The sequence below is a fragment of the Pieris napi genome, chromosome Z (assembly GCF_905475465.1).
Source record: "Pieris napi chromosome Z, ilPieNapi1.2, whole genome shotgun sequence".
NCBI lineage: Eukaryota > Metazoa > Arthropoda > Insecta > Lepidoptera > Pieridae > Pieris > Pieris napi.
This window is the reverse complement of record NC_062259.1, coordinates 5,865,970-5,880,681: the sequence shown is the minus strand read 5'-3', so window position 1 is coordinate 5,880,681 and position 14,712 is coordinate 5,865,970. Positions and strand designations below refer to the sequence as shown.

General features: G+C 32.8%; 1 protein-coding gene and 1 long non-coding RNA gene across 2 annotated transcripts; both read right to left on the bottom strand.

The window, feature by feature from the left end:
* Positions 1 to 114: 114 nt before the first annotated feature.
* Positions 115 to 2,795, bottom strand: LOC125062499. The gene is made up of 3 exons (XR_007119278.1): positions 2,360 to 2,795; positions 938 to 1,024; positions 115 to 295 (listed from the first exon to the last, which is right to left on the bottom strand). It is a non-coding gene; the product is annotated as an uncharacterized LOC125062499 (long non-coding RNA).
* Positions 2,796 to 9,048: 6,253 nt separating this feature from the next.
* On the bottom strand, positions 9,049 to 12,999 carry LOC125062846 (flocculation protein FLO11-like). Its single transcript, XM_047669040.1, has 2 exons — positions 11,431 to 12,999; positions 9,049 to 10,336 (listed from the first exon to the last, which is right to left on the bottom strand). Exons 1-2 carry the CDS (start codon positions 11,576 to 11,578, stop codon positions 9,561 to 9,563), a joined length of 924 nt encoding a protein of 307 aa, XP_047524996.1. The 5' UTR covers positions 11,579 to 12,999; the 3' UTR covers positions 9,049 to 9,560.
* Positions 13,000 to 14,712: the final 1,713 nt, after the last annotated feature.

Here is a 14,712-nt window from a genome sequence, read left to right as displayed (position 1 = left end):
GCTTAGGCCCCCACTGAGTTCTTAGGGTATTCAGGCCAAACCATCGACCCAATATTTTCGTCCCTAAGGTCATACGTTCGAATCCGGGCTGTGCACCTCCCAGATCCCTCCTTGTCTATGTATGGGACATATAGACTCATACATATTCATATAGTAATATGAATATATATATAATCATCAAATAAATAACTAATTAGTAAAAAATGTTACCTGATCGCCTCCGAAAGCTGCTACGCAAGGTTTAATTCCACCCGTGCCTGTAGCTATTAAAGCTAAACCAATTATAGAGGTTGTCCTATACATAAAGGAGGTATATATTCAAGGAAATTTCTAAAGCAAGTTTCATGTTTGTGTAAGTTCATATGAAACGACGTCCTTTCAAGTTAGAATCGAAGTGCACGTTCGAATATAGAGAACTCATATATGTAAGCTTGTAAACGGCATACTTAGCTTTGCTCTCAAGTGAAAAAAAACTAACTAGAATAATTATACCTTGAGAAATCGACGCTCGTAGAAGTAATTTTAAAGTTACATATCAGCACTTTATATTTAAATGGCAAACAAAACTTTGACATTATTTAATCTATCAGTTCACGTTTAAAAATTTTAACCGATTTAAATGTAAGCATTTCTTCGTGACTCAGTTTAATCCTTGACTTGCTTTCATTGTGAAACGTTTAAATTGGAAACATTGCGTATTTATATATTATAAATAATAATGAAACATACGCCTCACGTTTCACTTGACATAGAATCTAGAGATTAAAGACAACGCAGGTATCGGTTAAGTCTAAATAGGAATCAGTTTTCATGAAATTTGGAAATCAAATAATTTCTTTATAAATTAATCTGTATGCGTTCGTCGACTTCAGCTATTTAATAACGAATTATAAGTAAACTAAAGTATGATTTTATTATTTACATATTTTATACTCACGTAGGTGGCAACATTAACGGAGGTATTGCAGAGAGACACGTCAATACAGTTCCCACGAGATATATAATGGAAAAGTACAAAATTACTCTGTGAAAAAATTTAAAACTAATTTGTTTGGACCTGTAGCACATTAATATTCAAACATTACACGTATGTACAAAATAGCCTGATAACCTGCTTCTATTATTGCATATACATAAAACTAAATTGGTCGCTTTTAACTAAAGTTGTGTAGTGTTTTAAGAATACACGTAACAATAAGAGTCACAGTCAATAGAATACATTTAGAATATTCTATTAGATAGAATGTCAGTTAGCTTGGAGCCTTATTCGAATTAATTGTGTTTACAATAATTATTTCCACAGAGCATAAGACAAAGAAAAATTATCATTGAAACAAACACAGCCGTTAACACATTATCATTGAAACAACTTATGTAGGTTACCTGTTTTCATAAGAACAAAATTTAAATTCTCTGATAAGAGATGTTCTGTGAAATATCAGTCAATATTGCTAATTGTAAGCGGTCCTATTTCAGTGGCTTTTCCAGGCAGGCGCCAATTAAACTTACGACCACAACTCACAAGGCTCTTCGCTATTGAAATGATACTATTATACGTATAATGTCCGGCAAAGCTTAACGAACCTATAACACTCTCTATTCAATTTGGTCAAACCAAGTTACTGAATACGTTAGTATAACGAGCACGAAACTAATTGGCCTTATTTTGTAATATAGGTAATATTGGAAATAGAACTTTGGCAAGTTATATGAGGCAGTAAGCAGAAATGGTCCATGGAGAAATGTAAGGAGAAATGGTAATGATAAACGGAATGGTGTCCACGCTATGGAAAGTGTAGTAAAGGACGACCACATACGAAGGGATGATATATCTACAAGCATAATAGGAAATTTTTGACGGCTCGTGGCGCAATATAAGCGAATGAAGCTGGGGGAGGCCTTTGTCATCTGGCACGCGGATGATAGCTTGCTATGGAATGAGACTTTAAATATATATATACGTATAGTCTTTACTTTATCATCGGAATATTATTTTATTATTGTTTTTTAAAAATATAAGGCTTATTTAGATTGAATACAACAAGTCAGCTGAGACTACTAACATACAATAGTATGGTGGATGTATCCGACAGGAGATGTGTGGTCTCGTAAATCCCAAGAGACTAAGGACGGATCCATAATTCCAGTCAGATGTCTAAATAATAATAGTTATATAGAATAGTTCTTATACAGAAGCTGTAAATATCGACTGACTGATTTTTTAACCAATGGCCAATTTTGGGATTTTTGAAAGGATCAATAAAAAAAATTAAAAAGCGGGACTGTACAGCCCCTAGGGGACTATAACCCAATAGATGATGTTTCAGTATTTCATTTTGTCAATTAGCAAAGTACTTACTTATATCTGCCAATAAAATTATCAGCAAGAACTGCCCCCATTAATGGCATAGTATAGCACATCATTATAAAGATATGATAAACAACTGTAGCTGCATTCTCGTGTAGGCAAAGAACATTTCGCAAATACAGGGAAAGAATAGCTGAAAAATATTATCATTTAAATAATTTAAACAAACGGGCACGTGTAACATCCTCTTTATACTACCAGAACTGCAATTGTCTTAGGAACATGCCAATGTAACATCGCCCTTGTCCAATCCACTCCAAGTCCAATACGGCTAATATGATGAATATGATAACAAGCCGGCCTGAAGTTCGAGATCTGGTATATATATCCTTAGCGATTGGTGTATATTAATATTAATTTATTATAACTTTGTAAGCGCGATTGGAGTATGAAATCTTTTTGCTAATTGTAGGCGCAGACTATACGATAGGTGTCGCTACAGTCAACATAATTTTTTTTTATTTCCCCGCCAACTTACAACCCGGGGCCGTTTAGCTACGAGGGGCGACTCTTCTCATCCACAGAGAAAATTATTATATATATTGCCGATATATTGTTTTCTTAGTAGTTAAATTTTATTAATTAATTGAAAGGTTTAATTACACTGAAAACTTGCCAATAAAAATTATCGGCCAAACGGACACAACAATTTATCTAAATGTTAAACTTTAGCCCCCAAATAGAGCATGCTCCATTGATAAAGAATATAAATGGAATATATATACGTATAAGAATAAAGTGCAAAAGCCAATAATTAAGAACTCACTTCGCAATCCACAAAAAGAAAATCGTTCACAAAATTCTGTAGCAATTATGCAATAAATAGATGTAGGAGTAGTGTATAACATTAGGAATTAAAGCGGAATTAAGTTACTTTATTTACAAAGATGATAAAGTCCTTAAATATTGATAGGAAATTAATCAGTACGATTTATTAACCTTGCTTACTTAATCTAAACGTCATAAGTAATAGATGCTGTTTGAACCAAAGAGTCTATTACATAATTGGAAAATCATTATGGTATAAAAGCCTAAACTACAATATATTCTGTTAAATAAGAACAGAATTTTAATAATACATAGAATAAGAACTAAACGTTACGTAACTACTGACGCTGAAAAAGAAAACGAAAGCATACTCATATGTTGGACCTTTATTTTATACCGCCAATGTAATGCAAAAAAGGATATAAAACAATGTTTGTCGCATCTTAATTTACATAGGTTGGCAGTAAATTCGATCGGAACTAGTAACGTTTTTGTAATTCTTTTTCTTTTCGATTGAAGTAATTTACCTTATATATACGTTTTATTTTATTATACAGTATTTATTTATTAGTATTTTTAAATGGAGAAAATATAGCTGGCGTGAGGCCTCTTTGTAGTTTCACGACGTTAGATTGGGTTATAATTATATTGTAAATAACTTTTCTCAGCTAGCTTTTATTAGTGTTTGCCATTTTAACATTAAAATATAATATAAGAAACGATTAACGAATTGTCATCAGTCACCACACCTGACACCACATGTTGACAGATGACGCCTACAAGATTATTGCCAATTGAAGATATTAGTTCCAATAATTTTCGTCAATGTGATATGTTTAATTTTTTAAAAACTTTGCCACAAAATATTTGAGGTAAAAAATAAAAATTGGTGAGGGTTTAACAAAGTCAAAAGTTAAGTTAGGATCCTTTTAAATCCTAAGTGTTTTTTTAAATTATGAAGTAAATGAAAACAAAAACAGCGTGGTTTCTATATTAGAATAAAAATGCTTAGAATAAAATTCCAAATAATTTCATTAAAAATACTAGCGGCCAAATTTTGATAGGCCCCTTGGTAGATATACATTCTCCTAATTATAAACGTACATAAAAATTTGGTTTTTAGCAAATAACACATGATCGCACTAATCCTGTTGCCGGATCGTGTACTGTTAGGATGATGTTAATAAATAAAGGATCAACATCTCCGTTGCTATTTAAGCGTGGCTTCTATGCTATAATATAGTCCTTTTAAGGCACAGATCAGATAAAGCCAGAGTAATGGGAATGAGTTGGTTTAATCTTTGTAAAATTTAAGTTGGCAACATTGGTTGTTTATTTAATTGTGATTTTTTTTAATTTACCGATTACTTTAAATAAATTGTTTTCATTTGTGTAAAGGCTCAAGTAAACACCTTTGGAATCTTGTGCATCCCTGAAAACAAAACTGTGTCGTGAAAAAGTTAATACTTCAAGCGTATTATCCCATATCTATTATAAATTACCAATATTTGAGGTAAAAACTATCGTTTCTTATATCAATTTGGTAAATTTAACATGTCTGACTTTAGTTCTGAATGTGATGAAAGTAATGTATCGGCCATTGTTACTTCCGTACCACAAACGGTAGAACCAAATTACCAAGCTAAAACCAATTATCCTGCTAGAGGCAAAAGAGGCGGCTATAGCACTAGAATTTTTAGGAGAACACGTGGCGGAGGTTACCGGCAAAGTACTGGTCAGCATGATTACGTCAATAACAAAGTTATACATATTCCTTCAACAAAAGTCGGAAGAGTGATAGGTCGTGGAGGATTAATAATTCGAAATTTGCAACATCAAACTGAAGCAAAAATCATAATTGGCTGTACAGAAGGAGACAAAACAAGTATTACACTTCTTGGGTCTGATTCTGCCATTTCACAAGTAGAAGAAATGATTAAAGATCTTACTACAGAACCATCACCAAATGTTGAGAAAAATCAAAGTAATGAATAATAAGAGATTGTAAGCAGTAGAACAAAGTTAAGTCTTCTTGTTGGTTGTCACTGCTAAGTAAAGTCATAAAATGACGATTTGTTAAAATCTTCAATTGTAATATTTTCCATCTTATAGTTGTGATAAAAGTTCTAGTTACATAAGTGTTGCAAGACTAAGTTACTAAAAGATAGTTTTAAGAGACGGAGGCCAATTTGGACCATATATTTGTTGATCTCTAAAAGTATTATATAAGTTGTAATAAATTTTTATGCTTTAGTTTTGTTTTAATTCATATATTATTGTTGTAGCTGATCATAAAATTCATCTCCTTCAATGCCTGACAATGTCCATTTCTAAACATGACTGGTTCCTGTTAGTTCCTGTAGAGTGTAGACTGTTAAATAAGAACAGAAAAACCAATTTGTTTCTTTACTGACCATGCTTCTGGCGAATTTGCTGCTTGTGAGAATTATCAAGACTTCTTTTTAAATGGTGTAATAAATTCTTTCAGCTAGCAGCAAAAATCATTGGGTTCAAAGTTTTGATGGTCTACCATGCTACGGGTCTTTCAAACTTGATTTACTAGATAAGTAATAAAGACTCATAAAAGTTACAAAATAATATACTAAAATGAAAAGTGTTTGTAATGCACTCATTAATAAATAAACAATTAGATATTGAAAGATGATTGTTTCATAAGTATTTGAAAGGAATTGGTATCAACAATATTTAGTACAAATTAAAAACAAGTACAGGTTTTTTAAGCAGATATGTTTTATTTCCAAATTATTCATTTCAATCTTGAAGAAAATTTAAAAGCAATTTCGGGCAATATTAAAAAATAATAATCTTCAGCTCTTAAATATTTTTATTTATTTCATTTATTATCTCTTAAATATAAGTGTGGATGTGATCTGTTGTTGAGAAGTTTTTCCTGAAACCTGTTTGATCTGGCGGCTGAAATTTCTCTATGAACATTGCTAGGCGAACCCCAAGATATGAAGCAAATAGTTTGTACACATCTGATTGTAAGTTTCCAATATCGGCAGGGTCGCCTTTCTTGTAAAGTAAAATTATGTCGGATTGCGCAAAATTCTTTTGGTATTGTTCTGTCATTTAAGATCGTGTTAAGTATGGTGCTAGTAACATTTTCCCCAATTTTAGTGCTTCATTTGAGATTCCATCTGGCCCGCTTCCATCTTTTTGGTCGCCTCCGACTTGCATAATGCCTGTGCTTTGTTACAGCGGGTGGGGGCTGCTTTTCCTCTGCGCCTCCGATTTTTTATATAGACAAGACAAGACCACGTGGATAGTGGGGTGCTCTGATTCGGTTTTGGGTACTTTTTGATTTTTTTTTGGCTAAAAAGGTCATGCGCCATTATAACAACACTAGTTATGGTGCTGAGAACTCATGACGAAGTCATAAAAAAAAACAGCCTGAAAATCGCTGGTGCCGTGATACGGAATATTTACCTTGCTTTTTTATGAGGAATCCGACACCATATTGACCTTTCGTTTTCCCGAAATAGCAGATAATATAGAAGTAGACGATCATAATATATGATCGTCTACTTCTATAATATTATATCCCGTTCGTCTTATTTCAGAAAGTCCAATAATATCGTATTTTATTTCTGAAATCGCTCATTTAAAATCGAATAATCTTTCATTTGATAGAAGAGATTTTGCATTGTAAGTGCATACGTAGAGGTTTTGTAGTGGAGATGGAGGGTTGTAGTCATTATCCCCCGTGGTGACAAGCCGTATTGGGAGATGAACAGGGGCTTTCTTCACTCGTTTTTTGGTAATGCGTATTCTCCAGTCGAGCTTGACTCCGACCTATTATTGCGTGGTGTGTTGTATATGTGGGAGGTAATATAATTTGTCTTATTTTTCTTCGGTATCTGTTTGATGCTGTCTTCACGGCGGTATCTTTTTTGCCAAGCCTCCTCACTATTTCGAATTGCTCAATGGAGATTTTCATTTTATTTTTAATACAGCGTATTAACTGATAGGGTAGACTAGCGGCTATAGCAATTAATTAAAACGCAAATAATACTTGAAAACATGGTGTTTACTTGTATGAGAAAATATATTCCATTACTCGTATAATAAAATGACACCGCACATTAAAAAAATAAAAGAACATAATCCAAATGTAAATGCAATGCATCATACCTTCCAACACCTTCTCCTGATGTTCACTTATTGCCGAGACACGTTTTTATACATGCATAAATAAGAAATTAATAATTATTAAGTTTTTCGTTTAATACGTCTTGCGATGTCTGGTCTGGTTCTGGTAGGCAGGTACAGTAAACATCCCACTGCTTAGCGTATTCCCACAAATCGTATCTTATGAGAATCGCTTGTGCTTGTAAGCACCTGGTATCGTAATTTGATTTTCTCATTTACTTCTTCTTCCTATCCGGTGCACTCTTGACAGAGCGGTCGTGATCGCTATGAAGTGGTAATAGAAGAGGCAGATGTGATGCGCTTCACGACGTTTCGCCATTTACTTACTATTTTAATTATGCTTCTTCCATTGTCCACTAGATATTAAATTTTTTGCGTATCTCAACTAAAATTTCTCTTGCTCATTCTCTTTTACTTTCTATTCTTGATTACGCTGATGTGTGTTATCCTGATTTAACTGAGTTGCAGCTTGATAAGTTAGAGCGCTTACAAAATGTTTGCATCAGGTTCATATTTGGACTTCGTAAATTTGACCATATTTCGGAGTTCCGAAGTAAGCTTAATTGGCTACCCATTCGATTGCGGCGTAAGATGCACATTTTACAACTTCTCTTTAATGTTCTTTTTAATCCTAAAACTCCTAATTACTTAAAGCAAAATTTTATGTTTCTCTTTGGCTTGCGTTCTCTAGACAACCTAATTCTCGAAACTCCTATTCATAAAACTGAATTCTATCACTCCTCCTTTACTGTGCAAAGTATATGCTATGGAATTCTCTTCCAATTGACATTAGACGAGCTCAGCCCTTAAATTTATTCAAAAAGCTTCTTTTTAATCATTTTCTTTCTGCCTCGTAATTAGCTGCCTCTGCTTATATATATTAATTATCGTGACTCTGTTAACCATTGGATTGTATTTTAAATTTTTGTCTATACATATTTTTATTTATTATTATTGTTATTTTTCCTATAGACTTACTTTATTTTAGTTATAGTAACGGTTTATTGTGAGTTTTTTTTTCGTTAATAATTCCTGCAATTCTTGTACTCTATCTACCCTCTGTAGGTGTTTCTTTTTCATAGTTCCACATTAGGGTTGCCTGGAAGAAATCGCTTGTTAGCGATAAGGCCGCCCGTTGCCTTATAACTTTTGTAACATGTTTTTTTTGTATTTTTGTTATGTGTATGTTTGTGAATAAGGTAATAAAGCATAAATAAATAAATATTTATCCAACCACGCTCTGCTGAATTTGCAATGTACTTTGTAATTCTTCGTAGCCCTGCTCGGTCTCTCCTACACCATAGAATATTAGATTTTTCTTTCTAGCTCGTCTTTCTAAATAATCTATTGCTTTTTGTTGGTGATTTAGTTTCGTTTCTAGGTTGTTCGTTCTATTTACCATAATTGTAAATTTTAGGTTAATATTGTCGTTTATAGCTTTGTTAATATTTTCTTGCATGTTTTTTATTTCCAGTTTTCCACTGTCCATTCCATCTCTTCTAGCTAAAAAGAAGCCATAACTAAACAAAAAAATAAGTAAAAAAAAACAAGAGAATATTTCGCGTTCTTTTTCTGGGACAACACCTAACGCTACGCCTCAGAATTCAGGCAAGGCTCTCATTTATAAAAATTGCTAAAGTACAACAGGAACATGCCTCGTACGTTTTAAGAGCAGTGATCTAAATAAAGTAAATTATTATGAATAAGACTGACCTGAAACTCGTAGCTTAAAAAGTGTAAGGCCCAGCACACATGGTGAAACGCAACTGCAACGAAACCCTTTTGAAATTATAGGTTTGAAACCAGTTTCAAACGTTTTCCACACACGCCGCAACCTAAATATGATGAAATTAGTCACAATCATTCCGAGTTTGAGACCAGACAGACGTCTTCAAAATGTCTAGTTCAAGTGATGTAGAAGTTCTGGTTCTGTATTTGTATCTTCGACAAAGAAGGAGGCGTAAAAGAAGAAGTATGTGGTTACATCCCTACATTGAGAAGAATATCAACTGCCGTATGTTTGTGGCTGCTAAAGAATTTCAACAAACTGACAGAAAATTCATGGATTGTTATCGTATGAGCAAAAAGATATACCTTGAGCTTGTTGAAATAATGACACCTCAGCTGCAGAAACAGAATACTAACATGAGGGAATGTGTGAGTCCTCAAGAACGGCTATTAATAACACTTATGTAAGTAATTTAAAATATGTATTTATTTATACCATTTATAAGAACACAAACATTTATTTTTAATGAAAATTAAATTGGTGTCCTTCTTGCTTTACAAGATTGTATTCTGATGTAGAATTTGATGGTGTTTGTGTAGATACTCCGCTGAAGTCCAGAGGATTAGGTGTCGGTACTGGCTGCGCATATGAAGGACTACCATACTCTGTATACTGCGATATCGGAGTATATTTTGTTTGATAGGACGTTTCGTTATTTAATGTATTTGATTCACTCGTTGCTTCACTTTCAGGCGTAGGAGGAGTTGGATTCAATATGTCATCAATAAGGTTTAGTACACGTCTCTTGAATAATTTGAATTGTTGCAGATTCATTTCTCTTAATTCGGGTGCGAGACTATTTAAAAACGACATAACAGAGTCCGTGGACGTCTGAGATTCATTTATGCGAGTAGATTTCTGTTTTAAATAATTAATGAAATGCTTATCAGTCTTATGCAATGAAGATTTCTTTCGCTTTGGGTTTGAAGAATGATGAGCGGAATCATCATGAGTACTAGGAGGGCTAGGCTCGTCTACATTACTGCGCTCAGTAGATTGCTCGAACTTGGTAGGCACATCGTTTGACACATCAGTTGTCGTATTCTCTCTTGAACTAGTAGATGGCAAGTTCCCTGCCTCGTGCGGAATCACCGGTTTTACATATGGTGTTAAAAAATGCATGTAATCGAGTAAATAGTATGGTTTCTTCTTTTTTATTCCAGAACCACTTGGCGAAGGTTTCAAGTGTCTCATAAAAACAACACGCATATTTCGCCATTTTTCTTTGCATGCGGCACCTGTAACAAGATTTAAATGAAAAAAACATCAAAAAGCGTCTTTCAATGTTATCTTTAGATTTTAGATTTTCTATATTTATTTTCTTCAATATTTAAATGTTTTACTTGCCTATATACCTAGCTTTAATTGTTTTCAGGTATTTAGGAGATACATCTACTACATATGTGGCATAGGGCTTATATTTCGCCAAAGGAGAATCCACAATAATTGCAAACATCGTGGCTCAGACTACTAAAAAAATATGGGAAACTTTAATGAATACATATATGGCGGTTCCAGACACAAATAAGTGGAAGCAAATTGCTGAACGATACTATACTTTGTGGAATATGCCTAATTGTTTAGGATCTCTTGACGGAAAACATTTTAAAATAAAAAGTATCCTAATACAGGATCTGCAAATTTTAATTACAAAAATTACGATTCTGTAATTTTAATGGCATGTGCCGATGCTGATGGTTTGTTTACAATGACAGAAGTGGGATATGCAGGTAGAAATAGTGACGCAGGTATTTTCAGAGTTTCAGATATGAAGCGTCTTATTGAGTCTGATGCACCTAATATTCCTGCACCAGCCCGTTTACCACTTGATGAAAATAATTACTCATTCCCATTTTACTTTGTTGGAGATGAAGCCTAATGAGAGAAAAATACCTTTTGAGGAAAAATAACTAATGAGACCTTTTCCTGGAAGGACTGTCACCAACACCTCACGGGTCTTTAATTATAGACTATCCCGTGCAAGAAAAAGTGTTGAGTGTACTTTTGGCATGTTAACAGAAAAATTCATGTTATTCGAATCGCCAATACGTTGCCGAAACCCTGAGGTGGTCAATAATATAATAAAAAGCGCTTGTGTCTTGCACAATTTTGTGAGATCCAAGGAGGGAATGTCATATCAGACAACGAACATCAGCGGGGGAACAAGTCAACGACCTAATGGTATAATTCCACATGATTTGATCCTAGGACCCAATCCTTCATCTTTAGCTTTAAGAAAATATTAAAATAATTACTTTTTGGCACCTCAGACAGCATTGCCTTGGCAATGGGCTTGTATTTAAGAATTAAATAAACAAAATAATCAGCTCACCTGTCATATTCATTATTTTTCCAATTTCAGCCCATGCTTTATCAGTATCATTCTTGCGAGAGTAGCTTGAAAGTGTTGTATTGTACAAGCAAGGATGCTTCTCAACTTCCAATACGAATTGAATGTTTTTATTTTCGTCGTCAGCCATTTTGTCGAACAGAAAAGACGCCAAATCCGACACGAGTTTCCTGCACGCTGGTTTCAAAGCAACTGATCTGCAACGCGTTTCAAACCGGTTTCAAACTAGTTGCGACGTGTGTTGTCTCTCAAAGGTATCTATGGCATAAACTCAAATGAAACTAGTAGTTGCAGTTTCGTTGCAGTTGCGTTTCACCATGTGTGCTGGGCCTAATTGTGTCTGTTTCATGTTTGTATTTCATCAATAATAATAAATAAAACACTGGTCATTAAAAAGTAGTATGATTATTCACTAGACATGCCTTTACACATTCATTACGTCACATGTGAATTCCTATTACGTAACGGTCCCATTATTTTGAAGACGAAAATTATATTTAATATGATAAATATTTAAAATATATGAAAACATGCTATGTTCCAAATATAACCAGTGAGTACACTATACTTAAAATATACCTATTAATAAATCTATAAACGAATGAAAAAATCAATATTTTTGACTGATTAAAGAAAAAATACAATAAAGTGACGTAATGGACTAAATTAGACAAATTGCATTGAATCAATAAGGATTTGATGTATGATTTTGTATCATTATGAAAGATTACTGCTTCTACTATTATATTTAATGTAATAACCACATAGTTTTAGAATTACAGCTACTTGAATATAGTGACGTAACGGACCATTTTATGGGTACTGTTTTACTAAAACTTGAATATTGTGCGATATCTTGATTTAATTTACTAAAAAACTTAACAGTACATTTATCAATATTTATTTTATCAAAGGAACGTAAATTTGAATCAAAATATGAATAAAGATTTTTCGTTAGTCCATTACGCCACAAAGCAAAAAATCGAATTAAATGCCCATAACATTTTCCATGTTTTGGTACTTGTGGTGTCTTCTAGCGGTGAGTGCGGGTACCACAATTTGCGTAATTTAAAGATGCTTCTTGGCGCCGCGCTGTTGTGAAGCTAATGTGCGTGCGTAGCTGATTGCAAGTCTAGTTCGACTATCTGCCACTAGATGACATCATTATAAATTTGTGTTTTCATACGCAGTTTTATTTGTAGGTTATAATAATTTGTTTATTCACTTTTTACTAATTTCTCTCTGTTTTACATTTACACTAATAATAAACTGTTTGATCTTCAGGGATATTGATGGTTTGATATCCACTTGAATCTTGCTTGCTAGTGCATAATAATTACAGTAGTTGTTTTAATGCTTTGTATACCGTTTTTTGGTCTATTTTATACACTTGATGTTCATTGTTTTCTGGAAACTATATATTATTCACTGTTATTGAACGTTATTGCAATGGTATATTAAATTAACATACTTGAGAACCAGCTGTTAATAATTATAACCACCAAGTGTAATTACTACTTTTGAGTATAAAAAAATTTGATCATACTCACATAAAAAGTTAAAAAAGATGACAAACTACATACATAGACATGCTTAGATCTATATCATTTAAAAAATATATAGTTATAACTTATCACCTAATTATTTTAATGTCTTAACTAACTTTTCTGTTAATATTATGACTTTAAATGTGCAAATCTACTAAGTACTTAATTCAATTAAAATTGAAAAATGACTGTGTTAGGTATAGCCTATTAATGAGGAAGAAGTTTAAAACATCACTCAATAACCAATCTTTCATGTGAGTTCAACCAAGGGCCACACCTAGTCATGTATACTAGCAAAACAAGTAGGTAGGTAGGTAGTTCAGCATGCTAATCATTGTTGAATTTAGGTACACTTGCATTTGATTGACAATCTTTATTGATAAGTTCATATTTTATAAAAAGGTAAAGTATATGAGGTTGTAAAGGTAATCTCTGGATTAACTAAAGTGATTTTGAAAATTCTTTATGAAGAATAACCTGTCCAACAAAAAGTTTCTCAAAAACACTGCCTTAACATAGACATGATTGAGTAGTAGAGAAGAGTTGCAGAGCTTGATAATTTATTTTATAATATCTCTCTCTTATATGTCTTAAACTCTCTATGATTGAATTTTCTTAATGCAATAGACTATTATAGCCTGATTTGTAGATGTAGTTCATATGGAATCATATCATTACAATCAAAAGGTTATTTATGGAATGACAAGATACTCATTACTCATAGCCCAGATATTAGAAGACCTTAAGCAGTTAATTAAACATTTATGTCTAGAGATTCAATTAACTCTCTGATTTAACTACTTTACTGCGACATAATATACACTAAATTATTTTTGTTGTAAAGATGTGAAATAAGTTTTAGCATAATTTCGCAATGATTAAATCTAGAATTTTTCCTGTCGCCATCCCCATTTTATCCATTTTCGGGATATTTATTTTTATATTCAGAACATTGCTGGTGGCTTTGTAACGCCATCTATGTTATTGTTTGTACTTACACTTAATGTAACACTTCCATCTAGCGGTAGTTGATGTCATTATGTACAGTAATTATTATAACTAGACTCTGACTTCTAATCAAACATTACTAGATGGCATAGAGTAATATCAAGCGTATTTTGTAATGAACAACAATGTAAAGACGCCCTACCCCAGTTCCTACGTCATATTGATCGTAACAAATAATACTTAACTGCCCTCTAGTGTTATATCTATGAGTTTTTTAAGTGTTGGACGTTCTATCCTTAGCTTTAGGTAATTTTTAGGTATTTTTAAGTGGTGAAATCTAAAAGGTTACAAAGACCACACTTGAAAAAATAAATACTTGTATAGGTATTATTAAAACACTTCGCCAAAACCAGAATAGTTAGTGTATGCTTAGTGCGCCGTGGGTTCGAGTCATGGAGACTATGTATACTGTTTTAAAAAACAATACTTATTTGATAGAAGATGACTGCTTTAGAGAAAGATTAATAGCGGATTATGTATGTGTATTTCCATTAATTATCAATTAATAAGAGCATCGCCACGGGGATAAAAATAAAAAAAATGTTTTAGTGCTTTATTTAAAATATGTAAAGTACAAAGCTTTAAGGTTAAGATTGTTTTGGTATAATAATACAGTTTATTCATTATTATATGCTAGTTATTTTTACCTAAATTACCATTTAAATAAAAATATACCATTTTATTATACCTAAATAAATCTTATCTTTTT